General features: G+C 38.8%; 1 protein-coding gene across 1 annotated transcript; it reads left to right on the forward strand.

Moving 5' to 3' along the window:
• Positions 1-5,833: 5,833 nt before the first annotated feature.
• On the forward strand, positions 5,834-10,270 carry Olfr367-ps (olfactory receptor 367, pseudogene). Its single transcript, NM_001081010.2, has 2 exons — positions 5,834-5,994; positions 9,329-10,270. Exon 2 carries the CDS (start codon positions 9,428-9,430, stop codon positions 10,268-10,270), a length of 843 nt encoding a protein of 280 aa, NP_001074479.2. The 5' UTR covers positions 5,834-5,994; positions 9,329-9,427.
• The last annotated feature ends 10,663 nt before the right edge of the window (positions 10,271-20,933 follow it).

A 20,933-nucleotide genomic window follows, 5' to 3' on the forward strand; every position in this document is an offset into this window, starting at 1 on the left:
AGAGGCTGCCAACACCCTTTCTCAAAAAACAGTTTTTCCAGCAGGAACACTCCTGCTGTGCCTGGTCCTGGCTAAAGAGTGTGGTCACTCTCTTGCTAAACCAGCAGATAAAGTTTTAGCAATCTTTATTTTCCAACATGAAGCACAGAACATTCAGTCATTCAGACAACAAAACAAAACACAAATGCATCGACATGTAAACGGACCGGTACACCAGACATTAGACAACACAAAGAGGGAAGAGAATTTCTGCTGTAGAGCCAGAAAGGATAAAGCAAGGCGTCCCCTAAATTCTCTCTGTCTCTGGGAGAGTTTCAAAATCCATTTTCCTCTATATATTTTACTCCATCATTTTAAGCCCTATTCCTGTAGCCTGATGCAGTTCTCCATTGCGGACAACCGCCTGTTTCATCAATTTAAACTCTATTCCTCTCGCCTGACACAACTTTTAAAAGCTGCGGACAACTGCCTGATTCACAGTTTCTAGTCCCATACATATTTCGCTGTCAAATTCTAAATGGAAAAAGCACAGGGTTAGCACTGTTCCAAACTTAGCCCATATCCTTCTGCACCTCCAGCAACACATTTTTAAAAAATGAAGTTTAAAGCCAGTGCTAGCATAAATACCTATTGCTCACCGTGCCCGATATGATCTCTGATTCTTTCCTTCCCTTGGAGCTCCATACAAGACAGCGATTCCCTCAGTGTTTTCCTCCATTCCCATGGTCCCTGGCCCGGGCACCGCCAATCTGTTGTATGCCGGCCTTTGGTCTACTTGAACCAGGTACACCTGGGAGGCAGGCTGGGGCTGAAAGAGACTTAGATGGCGAGAGATTAATGAAGACAAAGACATGATTCTGTTCAAGGCCCGCCAGCTTACTAAGAGAATCTGCTTATAAAAGGGGAAGACCCATCCCCTGCCAGTCCATTCTTGGTGTCTGGAGCCAGCCTGTAGGCGACATGCAGAATAGGATGTTCCTCCAGAATGTCTCAGGGGCTTCTCAGCAGGTAGCAGTGTCTTGGAGAGAGAGGTGGCAGGTGACAGAACAAAAGAGCCATCTAGGTTGGAAGGCTCCAACCCTAGGTAATCTCCTTCTCAGTGGCAGCAAGGTCAAAGTCTGGATCAGCCTGCTTCAGGGCTGAGGGAGGCTACACCCAGGAGCTCAGACAAACCCAGGATCTCAGGATTGCAGGATCCCAGAATCACAGGATCACAGAGACAGCTTGACTCAAAGGACTTCTGACACAACCAGGATAACAGGAAGGACAGGCTACAGTCATACATAGCCAGGGTAGGTAGCACTCAACATAACCAGATGGTGGGAGGCAAGCATAAGAACATAAGCAACAGAAACCAAGGTTTCTTGGCATCATCAGAACCCAATTCTCCCAACATAGTAAGTCCTGGATATTCAGACACACCAGAAAAGCAAGATTCAGATCTAAAATCACTTCTCAGGATGATGATAGAGGACATTAAGAAGAACATAAATAACTCCCTTAAAGAAATGCAGGAGAACACAGGTAAATAGCTAGAATAATTTAAAGAGGAAACACAAAAAACCCTTAAAGAGTTACAGGAAAAGATAATCAAACAGGTGAAGGAAAGGAACAAAACCATCCAGGATATAAAAAGGGAAATAGAAACGATAAAGAAATCACAAAGGAAGACAATTGTGGAGATAGAAAACCTAGGAAAAAGATCAGGAGCTATAGATGCAATCAATCATCACCGACAGAATACAAGAGATAGAAGAGAATATCTCAGGTGCAGAAGATATAGAAAACATTGACACAACAGTCAAAGAAAGCACAAAAAGCAAAAAGCTCCTAACCGAAAACATCCAGGAAATCAAGGACAAAATGAGAAGACCAAACCTAAGGAAAATAAGTATAGAAGAGAGATTCCCAACTTAAAGGGCCAGTAAATATCTTCAACAAAATTATAGAAGAAAACTTCCCTATCCTGAAGAAAGAGATGCCCATGAACATAAAAGAAGCCTACAGAACTCCAAATAAACTCGACCAGAAAAGAAATTCCTCCTGACACGTAATAATCAAAACACCAAATGCACTAAACAAAGAAGGAATTTTAAAATCAGTAAGCAATAAAAAGGTCAAGTAACATATAAAGGCAGACCTATCAGAATTACACCAGACTACTCACCAGAGACTATGAAAGCTAGAAGATCTCGGGCAGATGTCATACAGACCCTAAGAGAACACAAATGCCAGCCCAGGCTACTATACCCAGCAAAACTCTCAATCATCATAGACAGAGAAAACAAGATATTCCATGACAAACCAAATTTACACAATATATTTCCATATCTAGCCCTACAAAAGATAATAGATGGAAAACACCAAAACAAAGAGTAAAACTACACCCTAGAAAAAGCAAGAAAGTAACTTTTCAACAAACCCACTCAAACATAATTCCACCTCTAAGAAGAAAATTAACAGGAAGTAACAATCACTTTTACATAATATCTCTTAATATTAAAATTAATATTACCAACATATCCTAAATGATTGAAATTCAAAAATATAAGGAATTAGAATTTTGCCGGCTATCATCCCATGGTCTCTCTAATTTGGTAATGGGAGATATAGGTCCAATAATGTACAATTTATACACACTTTCTGCTTGTTTGTACATGACAAGGTCTTGCTGTGTGCTACATAATAGTCTTAAAATCATATGTCTCCTATCTCGGCGTCTCTATTACTAGAATTCTTTATTTGATGATTTATACTATACTAAGGTTTTTCAGAACAGCTTACATATTTCAAAATTATTTATATAGCCAAAAGAAATGTAGGAAATGAATTTGGGAGGTGGCTTGTAAGAGAACAGAAGAGTAAGACTGAAGGCTTAGCTTGGTATTTATAATTATTGTTTCAATTTTGAAGAAGGGGTCTTTATAAGTTACTCTTATTCTGAGATGAATGCTTTTCAAATTCATCACAGTCAATGAACCAGAATCTTAGCCTCACCTAACATCTGTGCCACCCTCCAAGCAGAACCATGGTCCATTGAAACAGTTGATAAATGACTTCATGGATAGACCATCTTAATAGACACACAAGTTCTTAAATGAGTGTAACATGATCCCTGAAGACTGAAAACAACAACAATCACTCAAGTCGAATAACTTTGACTATAACAGGAAATCTGTATACAAAACTCGTGCCTACAATTCATTCCTTAGCTCAGCAGAACTGTCAACTCTTAGCTTATCTACTATGGTGGGAAAATCCTTTGGTGATGTGAGGGACATTCAAGTGCAGCCTTATTACAATGAACTTCAATGTCCAAAAACTGTTCTTATTTTGTGTTTGTGCCACAGTAAGAGATTTTAAGCTCTACTAAAAACAAAACAAACAAACCAAAAGATTTTATCTGTTTATGTTCATTAAAAACTAATAGTTATATATTTAAAATATCATACAGTTAATATATTTGGAGTTATTTAAAATTTATAGAGAAAAATATATGTATTTTCAGTATTGCTGTAGACAAAAATCTACATAAAACTGTTAATTGATTGTTCTTTTATATCAAACAACTTTTATAATACTCATTTTTATTGTAACAATAGTTTATAAATTTTAAAGAATATGATTAAAAAAATGACAGGTATTCCAGGTTTTGAAGCAGGGGCTCTCCAGGAGGAGTTGGCTTACAAAGGGGAAAGAAGAATGTGATCTAAGTCTATTTACTCAAAATATGTCTTTAAATGTTAACAAATTCAGATAAATTGAAATTATGTATCTTTAATCATCATAATGCAATAAAACTTAAATCAAAAAAAATTGACAATTGGGGTTCATAAAATTACAAAGTCCTGTAAAGCAAAGGACACTGTCAATAGGACAAAACGAAAACCAACAAATTAGGAAAAGATCTATAACAATTTTATATCCAATAAGAGGCTAATAACCAATATATATAAAGAATTCAAGAAGTTCAACTCCAGAAAACAGAATAACCTTGTTAAAAATGGGGTACAGAGCTAAACAAAGAATTCTCAACTGACAAATATTGAATGGCTGAGAAGCACCTGAAAAGAAGTTCAACATCCTTAATCATCAGGAAAATGCAAATCAAAACAACCCTGAGATTCCTCATACCAGGCAGAATGGCTAAAAGCAAAAACTCAGGTTAGAGAAAATGCTGGTGAGGATGTGGAGAAAGAGAAATGTTCTTCCATTGCTGGTGGGATTGAAAGCTGGTACAACCACTCTGGAAAAGTTTGGCAGCTCCTCAAAAAATTGGACATAGTTCTACTGAAAGATCCAGCAATATCTCTCCTGAGCATATACCCAGAAGATGTTCCAACTTGTAAAAAGGGCACATGCTCCACTATGTTCATAGTAGCCTTATTTATAATAGCCAGAAGCTGGAAAGAACCCAGATGCCCCTCAACAGAGGAATGGTACACAGTGGAGTATTACTTGGCTATTAAAAACAATGAATTTATGAAATTCTTAGGCAAATGGATGGATCTGGAGGATATCATCCTGAGTAAGGTAACCCAAGCACAGAATACACATGGTATGTACTCACTGATAAGTGGATATTAGCTCAGAAGCTCAGAATACCAAAGACACAATTCACAAACCATATGAAACTCAAGAAGAATGAAGACCAAAGTGTGGATACTTCAATCCTTCTTAGAAGGGAGAACAAAATACCCATGGAAGGAGTTACAAAGACAAAGTATGGAGCAGAGATTGAAGGAATGATCATCCCTTTTCTAATCACCAAACCCAGACACTATTGTGGATGCCAAAAATTGCTTGCTGAAAGGAGACTGAAATGGCTGTCTCCTGAGAGGCTCTGCCAGTGCCTGACAAATACAGAAGTGGATGCTCACAGCCATCCATTGGACTGAGCACAGGGTCCACAATGAAGGAGCTAAAGAATATACCCAAGGAGCTGAAGGGATTTGCAGCTCGATAGGAGGAAAAACAATATGAACTAACCAGAACAGCCAGAGCTCCCAGGGACTAAACCACCAACCAAAGAGCACACTTGGTGGGACTCATGGCTCCAGCTACATGTGTAGCAGAGGATGGCCTAGTCAGTCATCAATGGGAGGAGAGGCACTTGGTCCTATGAAGGCTCTATGCCCCAGTGTAGGGGAATGCCTGGGCAAGAAAGCAGGGGTGGGTGTGGTAAGCAGGGGTAGAGGGGATGGGAAAGGGGGTTTTTAGAGGAGAAACCAGGAAAGGGGATAACATTTGAAATGTAAATACAGAAAATATCTAATTTAAAATGGGAAGAAAGAAAGAAAGAAAGAAAGAAAGAAAGAAAGAAAGAAAGAAAGAAAGAAAGAAGGAAAGGAGGGAGGGAGGGAGAGAGAGAGAGAGAGAGAGAGAGAGAGAGAGAGAGAGAAAGAAAGAAAGAAAGAAAGAAAGAAAGAAAGAAAGAAAGAAAGAAAGAAAGAAAGAAAAAAGAAAAAAGAAAGAAAAACAAAGAAGGAAAGAAACAAAGAACAAAAAAAAAAAGAAAGAAACAAAGAAAGAAAGAAAAGAAAGCAAGAAATCATGGCCTCCATAACAAGGAAGATACTGCTCAACATAAGAGATAATGGCAATGATGATATCAGCCTGAAGCCCAGGAGAACAACATAGCACAAAAGCCCTGTGCATTGTAGCGATGGTCACTCTGAATGGAGTTATTGTAACATAGATGGGACTCATGGGACTATAATTCAGAGGAGACAGCTGGTCATTGGACAATTGTCCTATCTTGTATAACTGACAGGTCTGGGACTGGGCCCCATGAGACACTGCATATGAAAATCACCAACTCTTCTTGCTTCTTAGGCCTGAGAGTCATTACAAACCTGAGACTTCAGTTTGCACTGCATCTACAAACAAGACAGACACTGTGCCTATGTTCATGTTTTCTTGGGGTGACAATGAGGCAGTGAATTCAACTACTTTGATAGGAAAGGCACTTTGTGAAACTGGCCAGACCTCCAGGTAAGATTGGAATATAGTGGAGGGTAGGGACAGAATCTACCTATGACTCATAGAACATGACTTTATAGACATACACACACACACACACACACACACACACACACACACACACACACACACTGTGAATATACTCCTCTTCTTTCTGCCTTTCTTCCATTTTCTGGGTCTTCTGATTAGCAGATGAGGGACCTAGCATAATATAACACTCCTAGGATCATCTCAGTTTTCAATTTTAATTTATATTAATCAAAATACTTGATATTCATAAGTTCCGTCTTGGTCTAGAAATTAACTGGCAAATAACTGAAATCTATACAATTCGTTAGTGGTGTATGACAATTAAGTTACTTGACAAGTTGATGTGTGCTATTCATATTCCAAAAAATGAATGCTTTGCCATGGTTTGTTCTGAAACTCACAACTATTCAAAGATGAAGGGCATAATGTAGGTGATTCCAATAATTCTCACTTAATATTACTACTTCACAACCTACAAACCCAATATTCAGGAAATAAAAAATACAATAAAAATGAATACCTTCTTTTATTAAAATTAGGAATTACTCCAATAATATTTTACTGAGTACTTCCTATGTGCTAGATTTATTTAAAATAATTTAAAGTCATTATCAAATTTAATTGTTATAACATTCTATGATTCCACATTATTATCTGACTTAAGCAGATTTTTAAAACAATATTAGAGATGTTAAATGATGCCATCAGCATCTGTACACAGAGGAAAGAGTATGGGAATCCTGTCACACTGCAAGAAACTAAATGTACATGACATTAGGACCAGCAGTTACTAAATGGTCATTTTTCCCTCCACACAGTTGAACAGAAATACTAAAAGTTCTCCTTTAGATTAGACCTATGGTTCCTGAAGAAACTTCAGATGACCCCAGCATTTGGGCTTCTCAACAGACTTCTCAAGTAAGGTTTTTATCTACATTTTGTGGGTCAAAAAAGCAAAATTCAAAATGAGTAAATAATTCCCCAAATTTACAAGGCACATGAGGAACAGAAATGGAAGCTAATGAGCTGAGGTTTCCCATTGCATTGTGTCCCAGGCTCCCATTTCACCAGTGACTACTAATCCTGACAGTCATGCTCGCACACACACACACAGACACACACACTCACTGAGAGACAGACAGACAGATACAGACAGCTTTTCATAGATGCAGTCTCTGCAATAAAAATACACTATAGAAAAGTTGCGTGTGCAAGTGAAAACAGAGATTCAGAGAGTAAAACAGCCAAGGAGGTCAGACTGAGAATGAGGAGCACAGATAGAATGGCATTTTTGATCACTAGAGCATCCATATCCTAGAGTGAAAGATAGTGGTGATGATTTCAAGGATGATGTGGAAGTGTTGCATCATGATGATGATGTGATTCTCAGGTTCACAACTGCATTAATGCACGACATGGTGATAAGACACAAAGGAGATAAGCATGCCAGCATGTCTAACTCCCAGCTAGCATCTCTGTGAAGAAATTATTCTCTTTCTGTCTTCCTTAAAATGCATACAGAGAGAAAAGAAATAAGAGAGACAGGGGGAGGGGTCTGAGGGTAGAAGAAAGAAAAAGAACATTTGGTACTGTATTAAATTTTAGAAATAAATTACATCAAATGAACTGTAACTTACAAAAATGAGGTTGAAACTGTAATCTTATGAGCCTTTATAAAGGAGCCAAGATTAAGGAGATATAAATTCTGGTTTAGGGGCTGGAGTGGTGGCTCACCAGTTAAGAGCACCGGGAGCTCTTGCAAAGGAACTTATTCAGTTCCTAGTACTTATAGAGGGGCCCTCCGCTGTCTATGACTCCAGTACCTGGATATCCAATGCCCTTAGTGGCCTCTGTGACCAACAATCATACATGTGGTAAACATACATGCAAGCAGGTCAAACACTCATACACATGTACAGAGACAGACAGAGAGAGAGACAGACAGAGAAACAGAGAGAGAGAGAGAGAGAGAGAGAGAGAGAGAGAGAGAGAGAGAGAGAGAGAGAGAGAGAGAATGAGAAAAAATTCAGTTTAGACTCATTTAAACAATCTTGGGGAGATCTTGCCATAATACAGCATAATACAGTGATGGAGAAGTCAAATGACATCCTGACCAGATACTCCTAATAGTCATACATATTTACAAATTGAAAGTTATAAGTAGTAGTCATTGCCAGTGGTCTCTCTAAAGTGCAGGGCACTATAAAAGTCTTTGGAATCATTGAACTTTATAAAAGGATTTAACTACAAATCCTTGATAATTTATCTGCCTTAGAACGAAACTTTAAAAAATGCATACAGAAAAAGAAGTGGGGAGAGGCAGGGGGACATCTGAGGGTAGAAGAAAGAAAAAGAACTTTTGGTACTGTCTACAAATTTTAGAAATAAATTGCATCAGAAGTGGATGCTCATAGTCATCTATTGGATTGAACAAAGGACCCCTAATAAAGAAACTAGAGAACATACCCAAGGAGCTAAAGGGGTCTGCAACCCTATGGGAGGAACAACAACATGAACTAACCAGTACCCCCCCCCAGAACTATGTTGCATATGTAGCAGATGGCCTAGTTGGCCATCAATGGGAGGAGAGGCCCTGGTCTTGTGAAGATCATATGCTCCAGTAGAGGGGAATGCCAGGGGGAGTGGATGGATTGGTGAGCAGGGCAGGAGGAGGGCATAGGGGACTTTCAGGATGGCATTTGAAATGTAAATGAAGGAAATATCTAATTAAAAAAAATAAAGGAGCCAAGTTTAGGAGGTATAAATTCCAACTTAGGGGCTGGAGTGGTGGCTCAGCAGTTAAGAGCAAAGGATGCTCTTGCAAAGGACTTTTTTTCAGTTCCTAGCACTTATGGAGCAGCCATCAGCTGTCTATGACTCCAGTTCCTGGGCATCCAATGCCCTTTTCTGGCCTTTGGCCACCAGGCATACATGTGGTACACATACATACAAGCATGTAGAACACTCATACACATACAGAGAGAAGGGCAGAGACAGAGACAAAGAGAAAAAGAGAGATAAAGAGATAGACAGAGAGAGACAAATACAGAGGAGGAATATATGAGAAAAAAATCCAGTTTGCACTCATTAAAACAATCTTAGGGAGAACATGCCACAATACAGTGATGGAGAAGCCAAATGACATCCTGACCAGATACTCCTAATAGTCACACATATTTACAAACTGAAAGTTATGAGTAGTAGTCATTGCCAGTGGCCTCTCTAAGGAGCAGGGCACTATAAGTCTTTGGGATATTTGACCTTTATAGAAGCCAGTAAATTTAACTACAAATCCTTGGTAACTTATCTGCCTTAGAAGGAAACTAGAAACCAAACCATCATCTCTGACTTCCTCCTTACGGGCTTCTCTGACCACCCAGAGCAGCAGCCTCTCCTGTTCACACTCTTCTTGGGAATGTACCTGGTGACCTTATTGGGGAATCTGTTCATCATCCTGGCCATTGTCTCTGACCAGCATCTTCATACACCCATGTACTTCTTCCTGGCCAACCTTTCCTTCATTGATAACTGCTTAACCTGCACCATTGTCCCCAAAGTGCTGACTAACATCCAAACCCAGCATCAAACCATCTCCCACACTGGGTGCCTTCTGCAGATGTATTTCTTCATGACAATGGCCATGCTTGATGACTTCCTACTGGCTGTGATGGCCTATGATCGCTATGTGGCCATCTGCCTTCCACTACACTACACCACTATCATGTGTCCCCAAAGATGCCTGTTGCTGGTGGCCACATCCTGGCTCTGCTCCAACCTCCTGGCCTTATCACTCATACTCCAGATGGCTCAAGTCTCCTTCTGTGCCTCCCATTCCATTCCACACTTTTTCTGTGATCTTCTCCCACTCCTCAAGCTTGCCTGTTCAGACACCCATACCTTTCAGCTCATAATGTTTGCTGAAGCTGCTCTATCAGGTGTGGTCCCTCTTACTTGTGTCCTAGTCTCTTATGCCCATATCATGAACACCATCCTCAAGATCCCATCTTCTGGGGGAAAGCATAAAGTCTTCTCTACCTGTGGTTCACATCTGACAGTGGTCACTCTGTTCTATGGAACTGTCTTTCTGGTGTATTTCCAGCCATCATCCTCCTACTCTGAAAATACTGGAATAGTGGCTTCGGTTGTTTATACAATGGTCACCCCCATGATCAATCCTTTTATCTACAGCTTAAGGAACAAAGACATGAAGGGAGCTTTGTGGAAACTATTTGGCTTGGGGAAACACTGTAATCTGTAAATGATACTTCAGAGTCAAAGCCCATGTTTTTTTAATTACAATTTTTGAGGAACTCAAATTCAATGCAAAAATGAATGCTCAGCATCTTGAATATGTTTGACCAGTGAAGAATGCCTGGCATGGCAGGACTGGACTAGAACTCATGAATTGAGCAAAGAGTGATGGCCAAGAGAGAAGAAGAGGATAGAAATCCCCATGGGACTTCAAGACAGAAATGATGAAAGACAAATGCAAACAGATAAAGAAGACATTATTCAGTGTTACTTAATGTGTCTAGTAATAATGATACCTGAACCTGAGCTCACTGAATGTCAGGAATATTTTTTTCAGGGCTGGGTTAAGAGGAAGAACATGTTTGCTAATTAATTTACAAAAAAAAAGAAGAAGAAGAAGCATTCTATGGACTGGATGGGGACACTGCAACTGGGAACATTGTACATGAAACTTGGGACTCTGCCTACCTCAGAGCCATAGAGGTGCCTGCCATCAAGTTTGCCAGTCACATCTTAAAATATTGAGTGCTGTGTCCTCAGGAAAGGCATTGCTGGTCTGAGATCTTTTGAAAAGAAGCCAGAAAACTGTTTATAAACACAGGTTTTGGGGTTAAGTCTTTGCTGTTTCTGTTTTCTGAAACAAGATCTTACTTGAAAACTAGGGTTTCCTGGCACTTGCTATGTAGCTGAGGCTGGCCTCAAACTTATGATCCTCCTGCTTCAGCCTCTTGAGTGCTGGAGTTAAGGTATGCATCACAAGCACCATAATACAAGTGATTGTGAATAAAAGTAGCTACCAGAGGCTCATATACTTGAATGCTTTATAACCAAAAAGTAGAACTCTTTGGTAGGGTTAGAATGGTTAGAAAGTATGGCCTTGAAGAACGTATGTCTGGGGTTTATCTGGGGTTTGAGGTTTCCATAGCCCATGCCTGGCCCAGTCTCTTTCTCTGTCTCCGTCTCTCTCTCTCTCTCTCTGTCTCTCTCTCTGTCTCTCTCTGTCTCTCTCTGTCTCTCTATCTCTCTCTGTCTCTCTGTCTCTCTCTGTCTCTCTCTGTCTCTCTCTGTCTCTCTCTCTCTCCTGCTTTTGCTCTCTCTCTCTTGCTCTCTCTTGTCTGTAGGTTCAGTATGTAGTTCTCAGCTACCATGCTCCCCGCCACGATGAAAATGGACTAAGCCTTTGAATCATTAAACAAGTCCCTCATTAAATGTATTCCTTTATAAGATTTTCTGTGTTTCTTTATACTGATAGAAAAATGACTGAGACAATAATCTTACTAAACTAACTACTGTAAGGATTGAAGTCAGGGGAAAAGGTTGCTGAACTACTTTTTCTGATAAATAGTAACAAACCACTGTCCAAAACATTCAAACCAGAAGGTACTGATGACTCAGTCTACAGATAGGAGGTCACTCAAATAAAAACATGTGTGGACAGAAAGTAATAGGGTCAAGTGCTCTAAGCTTCAGGGGCCATTTCCAAGTATGACCTTAGAAGTAGTTCATTCACAGAATTGAAGGGAAAACACAGTTTTTTACTGAGAATAGGAGAGAAAGAATAATTCTAGAAATGGTAATGCAGTCCCAGAAGAGGAGAAGACTGCTCCCAAATCACCCATATGAGATCATATCAAACGCTCTGACAGGGTGAGGTCATTACTTATCTAGGAAAAACTGATTTGTTTTTACATTTTCCCTCCCTTTTGTGGTTGCTTGTTGAAATATAATGTGTGTGTATTATAGTAAGAATACAAAACATAAAATAGAAATGTTAAAGTACTCCCCCATCATTCTTCTATTTTAAGAAAACTACTGTTTATCTTGGAGCTTTCTGTTCTTTTTTTCTTTTCTTTTTTGAAGCAATATTTTAAATATTTTTATTACATATTTTCCTCAATTACATTTCCAATGCTATCCCAAAAGTCCCCCATACCCTCTCCCCAACTCTCCTACCCACCCATTCCCATTTTTTTGGCCCTGGCGTTCCCCTGTTCTGGGGCATATACAGTTTGCGTGTCCAATGGGCCTCTCTTTCCAGTGGTACCCGACTAGGCCATCTTTTGATATATATGCAGCTAGAGTCAAGAGCTCCAGGGTACTGGTTAGTTCATAATGTTGTTCCACCTATAGAGTTGCAGATCCCTTTAGCTCCTTGGGTACTTTCTCTAGCTCCTCCATTGGGAGCCCTGTATCCATCCAATAGCTGACTGTGAGCATCCACTTCTGTGTTTGCTAGGGCCCAGCTTAGTCTCACAAGAGATAGCTACATCTGGGTTCTTTCAATAAAATTTTGCTAGTGTATACAATGGTGTCAGCGTTTGGAAGCTGATTATGGGGTGGATCCCTGGATATGGCAGTCTCTAGATGGTCCATCCTTTCGTCTCAGCTCCAACTTTGTCTCTGTACCTCCTTCCAAGGGTGTTTTGTTCCCAATTCTAAGGAGGGGCATAGTGTCCTCACTTTAGTCTTCATTCTTCTTGAGTTTCATGTGTTTAGCAAACTGTATCTTATATCTTGGGTATCCTAGGTTTTGGGCTAATATCCACTTATCAGTGAGTACATATTGTGTGAGTTCCTTTGTGAATGTGTTACCTCACTCAGGATGATGCCCTCCAGGTCCATCCATTTGCCTAGGAATTTCATAATTCATTCTTTTTTTTTAATAGCTGAGTAGTACTCCATTGTGTAAATGTACCATATTTTCTGTATCCATTCCTCTGTTGAGGGACATCTGGGTTCTTTCCAGCTTCTGGCTATTATAAATAAGGCTGCTATGAACATAGTGGAGCCTGTGTTCTTCTGACAGGTTGGGACATCTTCTGGATATATGCCCAGGAGAGGTATTGCTGGATTCTCGGGTAGTACTATGTCCAATTTTCTGAGGAACCACCACACTGATTTCCAGAGTAGTTGTACAAGCTTACAATCCCACCAACAATGGAAGAGTGTTCCCCTTTCTCCACATCCTCGCCAGCATCTGCTGTCACTTGAATTTTTGATCTTAGCCATTCTGACTGGTGTGAGGTGGAATCTCAGGGTTGTTTTGATTTGCATTTCCCTGATGATTAAGGATGTTGAACATTTTTTCAGGTGCTTCTCTGCCATTCGGTATTCCTCAGGTGAGAATTCTTTGTTCAGTTCTGAGCCCCATTTTTTAATGGGGTTATTTGATTTTCTGAAGTCCACCTTCTTGAGTTCTTTATATATGTTGGATATTAGTCCTCTATCTGATTTAGAATTGGTAAAGATCTTTTCCCAATCGGTTGGTGGTCTTTTTGTCTTATTGACGGTGACTTTTGCCTTGCAGAAGCATTGGAGTTTCATGAGGTCCCATGTGTCAATTCTCGATCTTACAGCACAAGCCATTGCTGTTCTATTCAGGAATATTTCCCCTGTGCCGATATCTTCAAGGCTTTTCCCCACTTTTTCCTCTATAAGTTTCAGTGTCTCTGGTTTTATGTGAAGTTCCTTGATCCACTTAGATTTGACCTTAGTACAAGGAGATAAGTATGGATCGATTCTCATTCTTCTACATGATAATCACCAGTTGTGCCAGCACCATTTGTTGAAAATGCTGTCTTTCTTCCACTGGATGGTTTTAGCTCCCTTGTCGAAGATCAAGTGACCATAGATGTGTGGGTTCATTTCTGGGTCTTCAATTCTATTCCATTGGTCTACTTGTCTGTCACTATACCTTTACCATACAGTTTTGATCACAATTGCTCTGTAGTACAGTTTTAGGTCAGGCATGGTGATTCCACCAGAGGTTCTTTTATCCTTGAGAAGAGTTTTTGCTATCCTCGGTTTTTTGTTATTCCAGATGAATTTGCATATTGCTCTTTCTAATTCGTTGAAGAATTGAGTTGGAATTTTGATGGGGCTCGCATTGAATCTGTAGATTGCTTTTGGCAAGATAGCCATTTTTACAATGTTGATCCTGCCAATCCATGAGCATGGGAGATCTTTCCATCTTCTGAGATCTTCTTTAATTTCTTTCTTCAGAGACTTGAAGTTTTTATCATACAGATCTTTCACTTCCTTAGTTAGAGTCACTCCAAGATATTTTCTATTATTTGTGACTATTGAGAAGGGTGTTGTTTCCCTAATTTCTTTCTCAGCCTGTTTATTCTTTGTGTAGAGAAAGGCCATTGACTTGTTTCTCAGCCCGTTTATCCTTTGTGCAGAGAAAGGCCACTGATTTGTTTGAGTTATTTTATACACACACACACACACATATATATATATTACTATATTATTATTATTCAAATATATTATATATCCAGTTACAGCACTGAAGCTATTTATCAGGTTTAGGAGTTCTCTGTTGGAAATTTTAGGATCACTTATATATACTACCATATTATCTGTAAGTAGTGATATTTTTATTTCTTTCTTTCCAATTTGTATCCCCTTTATCTCCTTTTGTGGTCTAATTGCTCTTGCTATGATTTCAAGTACTGTATTGAATAGATAGGGAAAAAGTGGGCAGCCTTGTCTAGTCCCTGATTTTAGTGGAATTGCGTCAAGTTTCACTCCATTTAGTTTGATGTTGGCTACTGTTTTGCTGTAGATTGCTTTTAATATGTTTAGGTATGGGCCATGAATTTCTGATCTGTCAAAGACTTTTATATTGAAGGGGTGTTGGATTTTGTCTAAAGCTTTCTCAGCATCTAACAAGAAGATCATGTGGTTTTTGTCTTTGAGTTAGCTTATATAGTGGATTATGTTGATGGATTTCCGTATATTAAACCATCCTTGCATCCCTGGGATGAAGCCTACTTGATCATGATGGATGATCGTTTTTAATGTGTTCTTGGATTCAGTTTGCAAGGATTTTATTGAGTATTTTTACATTGATATTCATAAGGGAAATTGGTCTGCCGTTCTCTTTCTGGGTTGGGTCTTTCTGTGGTTTAAGTATCAGAGTAATTGTGGCTTCATGGCATGAATTGAGTAGAGTACCTTCTGTTTCTATTTTTTGGAATAATTTGGAGGAGAATTGGAATTATGTCTTCTTTGGAGGTCTGGTAAAACTCTGCACTAAACCCATGTGGTTCTGGGATTTTTTTTTTTTTTGGTTGTAAGACTATTAATGACTGATTAATATTTCTGTAGGGGAAATGGAACTGTTTAGATTGTTAATCTAACCATAATTTAACTTTTGTACCTGGGTCTATCTAGGAAATTGTCCATTTCATCCAGGTTTTCCAGTTTTGTTGAGTATAGCCATTTGTAGAAGGATCTGATGATGTTTTGGATTTCCTCAGGTTCTGTTGTTATGTCTCCTTTTACACTTCTGATTTTGTTAATTCGGATACTGTCTCTGTGACCTTTAGTTAGTCTGGATATGGGTTTATCTATCTTGTTGATTTTCTCAAAAAAAACAGCTTCTAGTTTGGTTGATTCTTTGTATAGTTTTTTTGTTTCCACTTGGTTTATTTCAGCCCTAAGTTTGATTATTTCCTGCAGTCTTCTCCTCTTGGGTGAATTTGCTATTTTTTTTGTTCTAGAGCTTTTAGGTGTGCTATTAGGCTGCTAGTGTATGCTCTCTCTAGTTTCTTTTTGGAGGCACTCAGGGCAATGAGTTTTCCTCTTAGGAATGCTCTCATTGTGTCCCATAAGTTTGGGTATGTTGTGGCTTCATTTCCTTAAATTCTAAAAAGTCTTTAAACTCTTTCTTAATTTCCCCCTTGACCAAGTTATCATTGAGTAGAGTTTCTTCAGCTTCCACATGAATGTTGGCTTTCTATTCTTTATGTTGTTATTGAAGATCAGCCATAGTCCATGGTAATCTGGTAGGTTGAATGGGATAATTTCAATATTTTTGTGTCTGTTGAGGTCTGTTTTGTGATCAATTATATGGTTAATTTTGGAGAAGGTACCATGAGGTGCTAAGAAGAAGGTATATCCTTTTGTTTTAGGATAAAATGATCTGTAGATATCTGTTAAGTCCATTTGTTTCATAACTTCTGTTAGTTTCAATGTGTCTCTGTTTAGTTTCTGTTTCCAGGATCTGTCCAATGATGAGAGTGGGGTGTTGAAGTCTCCCACTATTATTGTGTGAGGTACAAGGTGTGCTTTGAGCTTTACTAAAGTTTCTTTAATGAATGTGGCTGCCCTTGCATTTGGAGCATAGATATTCAGAATTGAGAGTTCATCTTGGTAGATTTTACCTTTGATGAGTATGAAGTACCCAGCCTTGTCATTTTTGATAACTTTGGAAGTCAATTTTATTCGATATTAGAATGGCTACTCCAGCTTGTTTCTTCAGATCATTTGCTTGGAAAATTGTTTTCCAGCCTTTCACTCTGAGGTAGTGTCTGTCTTTTTCCCTAAAATGGGTTTCCTGTAAGCAGCAAAATGTTGGGTCCTGTTTGTGCAGCCAATCTGTTAGTCTATGTCTTTTATTGGGGAATTGAGTCTATTGGTTTTAAGAGAAATTAAAGAAAAGTAATTGTTGCTTTCAGTTATTTTAGTTATTAAAGTGGGGATTCTGTTCTTGTGGCTGTCTTCTTTTAGGTTTGTTGAAGGATTACTTTCTTGCTTTTTCTAGGGTATAGTTTCCATCCTTGTGTTGGTGTTTTCCCTTTATTATCCTTTGAAGGGCTGAATTCATGGAAAGATATTGTGTGAATTTGGTTTTATCATGGAATATTTTGGTTTCTTCATATATGGTAATTGAGAGTTTGGCTGGATATAATAGCCTGGGCTGGCATTTGTGCTCTCTTGGGGTCTGTATAACATCTGTCCAGGATCTTCTGTCCTTCATAATCTCTGGTGAAAAGTCTGGTGTAATTCTAATAGACCTGCCTTTATATGTTACTTGACCCTTTTCCCTTACTGCTTTTAATATTCTATCTTTATTTAGTGCATTTGTTGTTCTGATTATTATGTGTCCAGAGGAATTTCTTTTCTGGACCAGTCTATTTGGAGTTCTGTAGTCTTCTTGTATGTTCACGGGCATATCTTTCTTTAGGTTTGGGAAGTTTTCTTCTATAATGTTGTTGAAGATATTTGCTGGCCCTTTAAGTTGAAAATCTTCATTCTCATCTACTCCTATTATCCATAGGTTTGGTTTTCTCATTGTGTCCTGGATTTCCTAGATGTTTTGAGTTAGGATCTTTTTGCATTTTGCATTTTCTTTGATTGTTGTGTCCATATTCTCTATGGAATCTTCTGCACCTGAGAGTCTCTCTTTCATCTCTTTTAGCCTGTTACTGATGCTCGCATCTATGGTTCCAGATTTCTTTCCTAGGATTTCTATCTCCAGAGTTGTCTCCCTTTGTGCTTTCATTATTGTTTCTACTTCCCTTTGAAGATTTGGTTGGTTTTGTTCAATTTCATTACATGTTTGGTTGTGTTTTCCTTTAATTCTTTACAGGATTTTGGTGATTCTTCTTTAAGGGCTTCTACTTGTTTAGCAGTGTTTTCCTGTAATTCTTTAAGGGATTTTTGTGCTTCCTCTTTAAGACCTTCTACCTGTTTAGCCATGTTCTCCTGTATTTCTTTAAGCGAGTTATTAATTTCTTTCTTAAATTCCTCTACCAGCACCATAAGATAATCATAATTCGGATTTTAAATCTGAATCTTGTTTTTCTGGTATGTTAGGGTATCCAGGACTCACTGAGGTGGGAGTGCTGGGTTCTCATGATAGTGATAAGTCTTGGTTTCTGTTAGTAAGATTCTTAGATTTGCCTTTCGCCATCTGGTAATCTCTGGCGTTAATTTTTATAGCTGTCTCTGGCTGGAGCTTGTTCCTCCTGTGATTCTGTTAGCCTCTATCAGCACTCCTGGGATTCCAACTCTCTCCTGACTCTCAGGGGTCAGAGTACTCTCTGCAGGCCACCTCTCCTCTGACAGGAAAGGAGCGCAGATGTCTGGCTTTCAGATCTGCTTCCTGGCTGAAGATGAAGGCTCGAAAAGGGGCCTGTCCCAGAAGCTATGTTGTTTCTGCAGTCCACAGGCTCTCCTAAACAGACTGGTCTCTGAGGAACCGGGGATACAAGATCTTAAAAACTCTTTTTACATGTTATTTGTTTGTTTGTTTTGTGTGTAAGTGTATTTATCACAGGACATGTATGGAAATCAGAAGGCAACTTGAAGAGAAGTCCATTCTTTCCATCCACCATGAAGATAACAGATATCAAGCTCAGATTTTCAGGCTCAACATCAAGAATTTGACACACTGAGCCACCTCACTAGCTTGCTTCAACTTTTTTGACATAGAAAAACTTTGCTTTATTTTGTTTATTGCATAAACTTTTTAAATAAACATTCAATTAAACCAGTAGGCCTTATTCTTGTGACTTCCACCAATATTACAATTATAAAACATTTCTGGAGGTAGAGAGATGGCTCAGGGGTAAAGAGCACTCATTGCTTTTTGCAGAAGACCAAACTTTGATGTGTTAACACACACCATCTGTTAATCCAATTCCAGAGAATCTGGCACTCTCTTCTGGCCTCCACCAGGACCAGGCACAAGCAGAGTACACATATATACACACAGACAAAATAATAATACCCATAAAATAAATTTAACTTTTTTAAATCTCTATAGTATTTCTAACCCTTAAGAAACTGGAAAAATAAACCTGATACTACAAAAAGAAAATCCCACTGCATAGCTCATAAGATATTTTTTTTCTTTTGTGTTATGTGCTATACTTTAATAAATACTTTTTGGCAATATAATTCATATACCATGAAATTTATTCTTTTAAAGTATGCAATTGATGTTCCCTGCATTATATATGTTTTTAATGAAACAATGTATGATTTTTAGAATATAAAACACTGACATTGTTACTTCCTTTATGTCTCTCTCTCTCTTTACAAAAGTTATTACATCTTTTTAAAGAGTTGTTGTGTGTGTGTGTGTGTGTGTGTGTGTGTGTGTGTGTGTGTGCTTAACTATCTGAGTTTATGTGCACTGTATGTCTACTGAGGACAGAAAAAGGCACTGGATCCCCCTGGAACTTGAGTTTTAGGCCCTGTGAGTGATGGAAACTAAACTCAGGTCCTCTGTAAGTGCAGTAAACTCTTTTAACAACAGAGCTCTTTCCAGATCTCTGCTCCATTTTTCTGGCACATATAAAATGCTAACTACAATAACCTATCATTCACTTATACATGTTCAGATCCTGAAGTCCCTTATTACGATGTTGTTTCTTAATCTAATAAATTCCCCTCTTCGGTCTCATATGCAATAAATTTCAAATGTGCATCAAGTGGCCTTTCACATGAGCCTGCTGAATTAATCACTTAAACATAATTTGTTTTCTATTGAGGAACCACATATTTACACCTACTCTTATATTTCCTAATATTATAAAAGAAGAAGAAGCATTCACCACATGTGTTTGCACACACTTACACTCTGAATACCCAAGAGGTGAAAGCAAAAAAATGGAGCATGAGTTCCAGACCATCATGAGATATATAACATAACTCAATTTCAACAAATAAACAAAATAGAAACTAGAACAACATAAGGAAGCAGGTGCACCTTATAATTAATTTTGAAAGTCTCCCACTCACTGTAAGGAGTGTGACAGCAAGCTTTGGACAAATACATTGAGTGTTCACTTACTATCAAATAGAATTCTGATCTTTTCTTCGTGATCTTACTGGATGCTCTAAGGTGTTCTGGTTAGAGCTATAGTCTACCTTGCCTATAGCTTTGTATGATTCTAACAGGATCTAACAGAAGGAATGTAGGGTTCCTTCTGATTTTTGTTCTTCTCATTAAATGTTTCCCTGCCATACTCCTCTTTCTCAACTATGCAACTGAAATCATCAATATCAATGTAAAAGTAGCTTTCTTGCTCTTTCCACTAGGAAAGAGCATGGATCATGGGCTTCTACATGGTTTCTGGCAACAGCACAGACCAGGAACACAGCCCTGAGCTGCTGTAAGAACATGGAAAGATCAGACAAGGCCCTTGGAGGCAGCCTGGACTGTGGACATCCCCATGACCTCAAGTGACAAGGCAGCCTACTCACTTCAATATGACTCCCAGCAGCAACAAGGCCCACAGACATCAACATGGCCACGAACTACAGCACAGACCACACAGATACTTATATGAATTTCAGTGGTTGTCTTACATTTTTTTATTAAGTGTCTCTGGATTAATTTAATTATTAACTAAGTAAATCATTTAGTACTTATTTATTAAACAGAAGAAAGGCATCATTGAGGAGGTGATATTTGAAAACAACTTAGGAAAGGGGGTGAAGAAATAAGACCTGAGAATAATTGACCTAAGGCTTCTGTGACCATCCCTGCACCCACCCCAACCCTAACCCGAACCCAAAAAGGGTAGCATCCTGAAAAGGAATTGACCGTATAGAACCCTTAAAAATTGTGACAAGGATGCTGAAGTTAGCTTTCCACAACTGATGGCTTTTGACAGGGGTGTGGGAGGGGAAGGACTCAGTCCTTTAAGGGGCATGGTACTGAAAGTTTGACCATGTTCCAGTGAGTAAAAAGACAATACAAACTGGACTTCTTGTATTTTTTTTTGCAGGGGGCTGTCTCAAGGCTTGGAGGTAGACATTGCAGGACTGGGGAGGAAGTGCGACTGGGGATAAGTGATTTTCCCAAGGAATTGATGAAAATATTATGCTAGAAAATGAAATGAAAGATATTCTGAAAATATATGTTA

This window comes from Mus musculus, chromosome 2 (assembly GCF_000001635.26).
Source record: "Mus musculus strain C57BL/6J chromosome 2, GRCm38.p6 C57BL/6J".
NCBI classification, from domain to species: domain Eukaryota; kingdom Metazoa; phylum Chordata; class Mammalia; order Rodentia; family Muridae; genus Mus; species Mus musculus.

What these genes read in the sequence shown, in the direction of transcription:
- Olfr367-ps (NM_001081010.2), top strand. Translation starts at nt 9,428, where the DNA reads ATGTACCTGGTGACCTTATTGGGGAATCTGTTCATCATCCTGGCCATT.